This window comes from Otolemur garnettii, unplaced genomic scaffold (assembly GCF_000181295.1).
Source record: "Otolemur garnettii isolate 467f Iridium unplaced genomic scaffold, OtoGar3 scaffold00221, whole genome shotgun sequence".
Taxonomy (NCBI): domain Eukaryota; kingdom Metazoa; phylum Chordata; class Mammalia; order Primates; family Galagidae; genus Otolemur; species Otolemur garnettii.
In genome coordinates, this window is record NW_003852616.1 from 1,635,965 (window position 1) to 1,641,727 (window position 5,763).

The following is a 5,763-nucleotide window of genomic DNA, read 5'->3' on the forward strand; positions in this document are numbered from 1 at the left end:
GGGTAGGGTGACCAGATTCTAACATCTGTAAGGCGGGACAACGTGGCGGGGGGTGGGGGGGCCCGCGGGGCGGAGCGGGGGCGGGGGCGCGGGGCAGGAGACGGCGCAGGCAGGGCCTGACAACAAGGCAAACTTTGATAAGCAGTTCTCGATAATCACTTCTCAGCAATTATTTATTACATTTTAACATTATAAAACTAACAAAAATAATATAAAACTCATATTCTGGCGAAATAGCCATATGGCAGTCGAAAACCGTATATTCCCTTCTTGTTCTCCAGCCTGTTTGTGCATTCTTTCCAAAAATCGGGACTTTTTTAAAACGCCGGGACGCGGGACAAATTGTTGAAAAGCAGGACTGTCCCGCCAAAATCGGGACGTCTGGTCACCCTACATACGGGCCACAGGCTCCGCCCTCCATGAACATTCTTACTGTATAGCCACTGCCCTTGGCAAACTGGGAAACTGTGGAAAGGTGGTTTCTTTTCTAAAACCTCTGGGTCTTCCTAAAAACACTAAGAGTGGGATAGACTGATGATATCTTAGACCTGGCAGATCAAATCATTTAACAGTTATCAAGGACAGGCACCTGTCACACACTCAGAAGTCGGAACGCCCCCAGGCAGCTGTGGGAGTTTGAAAGGGAAGTGAGAAGTTGGGTTGTGCCTTAGCAAAATGAACTTAAGGACTAGGTCAGTTTTATTGACCCAAATGATGCCCGAGATTTGTTGGTGGTCTTGTTATCTGCGTAACAGTTTTTAGGTCTGCCTTATGTTCCCTTTTTTAAAAACTGACAAGAAACTCACATAAAATGAACCACTCCAAAGCAGTTTGTCAGCATTGAGTGTGCTTACAAAGACTGTGCAACCACCACCTCTACCTAGTTGCCCCAGACACCCACTGAAAGGTGACTCCTCCCCCAGCCCCTGGCAATGCTGCTCTGTCCCTATGGACTCACCTATTCTGGATATTTCATATAAATGGAATCATACGTGCCCGACTTCTCTCACTTGGCAGGATTTCAAGGCTTGCCGTCTTTTGAACATGTCAGCTTGCCTCATCTGTGGTATGTTCATCCTTGGGTGAATATCTAAGATGGGTCACCTGTGAGACTGAGTGTGGGCTCAAAATGGGAGTCAAAGTATCAAAGGATGAAATTCAAGAGGAAAGAAATCTAGGCTTTCATTTAGTCTGATCCCAGATCCTCTTTGTGTGATTTCTCTTCCATCCTCAGGGTGCTGTGTTGTTTGGGAGATGAGGAAGTGCTTGGCACAATGCCTGGCAAACAGGTGGTACTCAAATGCTACCATCAATGTACTATGAAGGCCCATGTATACTGATTTGCTTTTTAGAACTCTTAGGGGAGACAAAGAGTGTTCAAAGGTGGGGTACAAGTGTCATCTGATGGAAATACTGGCTTCATGTTTTTCCTTTGAGAATCTCAGCATTGAGCTTGGCTTCTTCAAACTGTAGCTTACATTTATTTAATAGAGCAATTAAGAGGACTGAGGCATCCAAGGTGACACATCGGACATGATGCGTAGGGCACACTGGATGGTCAGTTGATTCTGGTTAGACTGGGTCACGTGGTTTCAAAATCTATTCACTTTCAAAACACTTCCTCTTGGCTAATTTCTCATAGTGAGTAGAAATGGCAAAATTATCCCATTTGAGACAAAATTAGCCTTTATAGTATCTAAACATTGGAAGGTGCCACTCTGAACACTGAGGATTCCTTTGTCAACTTTTTAATTTTTTTGGAGTCTTTTCTCCCTCTTGAGAGCATTAGGGAGAAAACGGTAACAAAAGGGATACTCTCAGGGGCATATACAGTATTTTTAAAAGTATGTCTGAAAATATATTTAAAAATTCAAAATGAGGCAACACCATCTTTTTGGTATAGGGGGTTAGGTTACAGAATCACTGCTTAAATTTGGGGAAAACCACTTTCTTTTGAGATGTTTGCCTCCTTAAGCGTCCATACACATGGGATTCGCTTGCAGAGTGAGAATCTGCTCATAAGGGTGACAAGCAAGATATTCATGTTGGAAACTACCCCACAGAATGCTCAAACATGGTGCTTAAAATTCCTTTCCAATTCATAGAAAGAGGTGACATGCAATATTGTCAGTCAGGAACACAGCCCTCTCAAGGCTGGGCTCACTCAGTTGCTTCTGTGGAGTGAAGTGATGCTCTGTATCCAAAATGTGTCTGCTTCTCCCAACTAACATTTTTATTTTGGTGTCTGAAGTTATGGCAGTAAGAGATCCACATGGATTTTAAAGGCAATGAATCTCCAGGAGGTTGTCTGTGAAATGGACATTTTAATGTGGGGAAAGTGAGAAAGAATGCCGGATTTTCTGGTGGAAGGCAGTGGCAGTAACAGGAAGGTTCTGGGCCTCTGGGGGTGGGAGGAAGAAGGGGCCGGGAACAGGAGGGTGCATGAGAGGAGGAGGAGAGGTTAGGGATTTTTCTTTCCATTGGAAGGTTGACCTCAGATTCATCTTATTCTTCATATAAATAAGGAAGTCAGATATTTAATGAATTGCACAAAATATTCACTAGGATAGGCTTGGCACCTGTGGCTCAAATGGCTAAGGTGCCAGCTACCTACACCTGAGCTGGCAGGTTTGAATCTGGCCCGGGCCCTCCAAACAACAATGACGGCTGCAACCAAAAAATAGCTGGGCATTGTGGCGGGCGCCTGTAGTCCCAGCTATGTGGGAGGCTGAGGCAGGAGACTCGCTTGAGCCCAAGAGTTGGAGGTTGCTGTGAGCTGTGATGCCACAGCACTCCTCCCAGGGTGACAGCTTGAGGCTCTCACACACACAAAGAAAAGTCACTAGGATAAAACTTCTACTTTCATTCTTTAGTCTACTGGACTTTATATATTATACAATGAAAACATGTCCTTTCATATTGAAGATCTGAATACTGTTGGGAAAATTGTTTTAAGCCCATTTTAAGAGGTGAGACCATATCACTTCATTTTCTTAAACAGGCAGCAAATGATGAATGTATATGAATACAATAAACAAATCTCAAAAAAAAGATACAACTTTTATTTTCCATGGATTTTAAAGATACTTTGCTACATAGTTTATATATTTTTATGAGATACTTTTTCATTTGTATGAAGTTCAACCATATACAATTTCAAGGTGATATGCTTGGTAGTGTATCTATAATCTTTAAAAAGTTTAGAGTTTTTGGAATGTACAGTATATGAGGTAAAATCAAGATTACATTAAAAATTGTTTTCTCCTCTGCACTAATTTTGCAGTGAGGCTCAAATGGCAAGTACACTATTAAATGACATTTACTATCAAAAATAGGAAGTTCATTTGAATTACTATGAAAAACATAAGCCACTGTAACTTGACACAGTGGCACATTTAACCATTTTAGACATTCGACTATATAGAAATCTCTGGGCTATTACACTCAAAACTCATTTGTACTGCCAAATGTGGCACTTTAAAGAAGTTTCTAGAAAACAAACACAATCACTGTTGTTTTGGGGGAAGGTCATTACCCTATACATAAGAGATCAGATTTAAATAAAATGTAAACATACAATATATTATAGTGACAGATCATTCTTACCACTCAGAAAGGCCAAGTTTATCCACTTCTTTTTTGAACAAAGGTTAATGTTTTTTCTATAGCACAGATCATTTGACATGAAACAATTACACTACATGCCCATTCTATTATAAGGGAAATTCTTCAGAGATCTTCAAAGCACAAAACATACATTCCTTTTTTCAAGGACTAACAGAAGTGCTTAGTAATCACTAAAATGCTAAACTCGGCAACTAAAAATTAGTGATTCACTATCCTAAAATTCAAATAATAAATTAAAAAGCTAGTTACAGGTGTTTTAAAGATAACAGATATGATAAAACAAGAATTTTAGATAGTTTCATTACAAACTGTATTACTACTGGCAGTCATTGACATCTAGGCAAGATGTACATTGTGATGCTTGACAAGATTCAGTCTGATCATCCAATAACTCACAAATGCAAGCTCACGAAACATTGATGATTATGCAATTGCAAAGTGCTCTAATGCAACATTAACCACATGCAATCAACAATTTGGAACAGTATCCAAACAGACATCATACATTAAACATTAGTTTTTTAAGAAAGAAAGCAGCTTGAAATTTACTGGTGCAAATTAGTTTGTCTTCAGATTTGGTGCCCCAAACAAAAAGGTTAGGTTTGATTATGAATTCTGATGGTGATGGCAGTAGTTATGGGAGAAGCAGCAAAAACTTGCGGGAGTTCTTCAAAATAAGCCTACGCTAGATAGATGGAGTGAGCTATGTGCATTATACGTATTTCCACACAGTTTCTATGTGCCATATGTGCACATCTATGTCCTTACACACATACATATATACGAATAATTCAAAGGCTCACAAGAGGCCAAATAGGCTTGAAATTCAGTTGATTTTTATGATTACTTTTTAAAAAGTAACTATCTAAAAGTCCTCTGTTCTTTTCCATGACCTTAAGACCTGAAAAGTTACTTTCTGAGTAAACATTAAAATATTTTTAGGCCAAGTAAGCTGTCTGAGCTTTCTTTAAATGACTTGTCTGTGAATTCATGAACATACACTTGTAATGAAGAACTCCACATTTATCAAACAAGAGGCTTTTGTCCATGCATATTCTTTCATCCAGTTTTTGTTTGCTAAGCCCCTCCAGTTACTCATCATAATCCCACTTACCAAATAATTAAGACAAATGAGGAGGTAGAAATATAGCACTAGATTGCTTTCACAGCATCAGACTTAAACATTTCCATATAGCATATTACTGTAAATTCTAGTCATTCTGATTTTTACTTGCTAATAATTTTAGAAGAAACAGATCAAGTTATTACTGTTACACTCATGCTGACTGGTCAGAATATCAATTATAAATTGTTTCCTCTTAAAAAGTTTGCTCTACAAGAAGGCATATCGAGAAAGAAAGGGGGGGGGCAGGAAAAAAAAAGTCCCAACCAAACAAAACCTCAAAATTTGATACTTCTGTGGCTTGCATTCTAATAAAGTGCCAGCCTCTACCTAACAATATAAGCACTGAAAATGGCAGAAATGATGTGCTATAGTCACAATGCCAGTGCTGAATGCCGCTGTTTTTGTAAAAGCAATACAGAAATTTTAGTACGTGACAAAATAAAATGTAATACAGCATTAAAAATAAAGTTGTATTTTCACTTGATTACAAAGTACTGGATGATAAAGGCAATCAAAATGGAAAAGAAAGCGAACAGCACAAGGATGACGGCTGCACACTGCTCGTCGCTGAGTGCCCGCCGGGCCCTCGAGCTTTCCACAGTGTCTCTGTTGGTGCTGGCTGGTGGCTCAGTTCTCTGAGAGACGAAGAGAACGGTGCTGCTGTAGGGACCTACGAGGTCCTGGTGCCCCACAGGATCTTGGCACTGGCGGATGGCACAGACTCGGAAGCGGTATTCACAGTTCAGCTGAAGATTGGAATACCGAAATGAAGAGTCGGGACCTTTGTAAATCTGTTAATAAAATATTTGAAGGAACAGTTATGAGTGAAGGCTGCCTGGAAATGTGTTAAAATTGGCTGGTTTTAGTAACTACTTTGACATGAAAGGTAGTGAATGCCACTGATTTTACCTTTTTTTTTTTGAGACAGAGCCTCAAGCTGTCCCCCTGGGTAGAGTGCTGTGGCATCACAACTCACAGCAACCTCCAACTCCTGGGCTCAAGAGAGTCTC

General features: G+C 40.1%; 1 protein-coding gene across 5 annotated transcripts in view; it reads right to left on the bottom strand.

Moving 5' to 3' along the window:
- Positions 1–2,850: 2,850 nt before the first annotated feature.
- The window catches only part of FNDC3A (fibronectin type III domain containing 3A), a 220,253-nt gene continuing 217,340 nt past the window's right edge, over positions 2,851–5,763 (bottom strand). For 4 of the 5 annotated variants that reach the window (XM_023508069.1, XM_023508067.1, XM_012812747.2 and 1 more), the window contains one exon: positions 3,039–5,544. In XM_023508069.1, coding sequence (XP_023363837.1) covers positions 5,230–5,544 — 315 coding nt within the window. In that variant the 3' untranslated portion in view covers positions 3,039–5,229. Of the gene's footprint in view, positions 5,545–5,763 lie in introns of all 5 variants that reach the window. The other variant, XM_023508068.1, reaches the window with a different exon arrangement.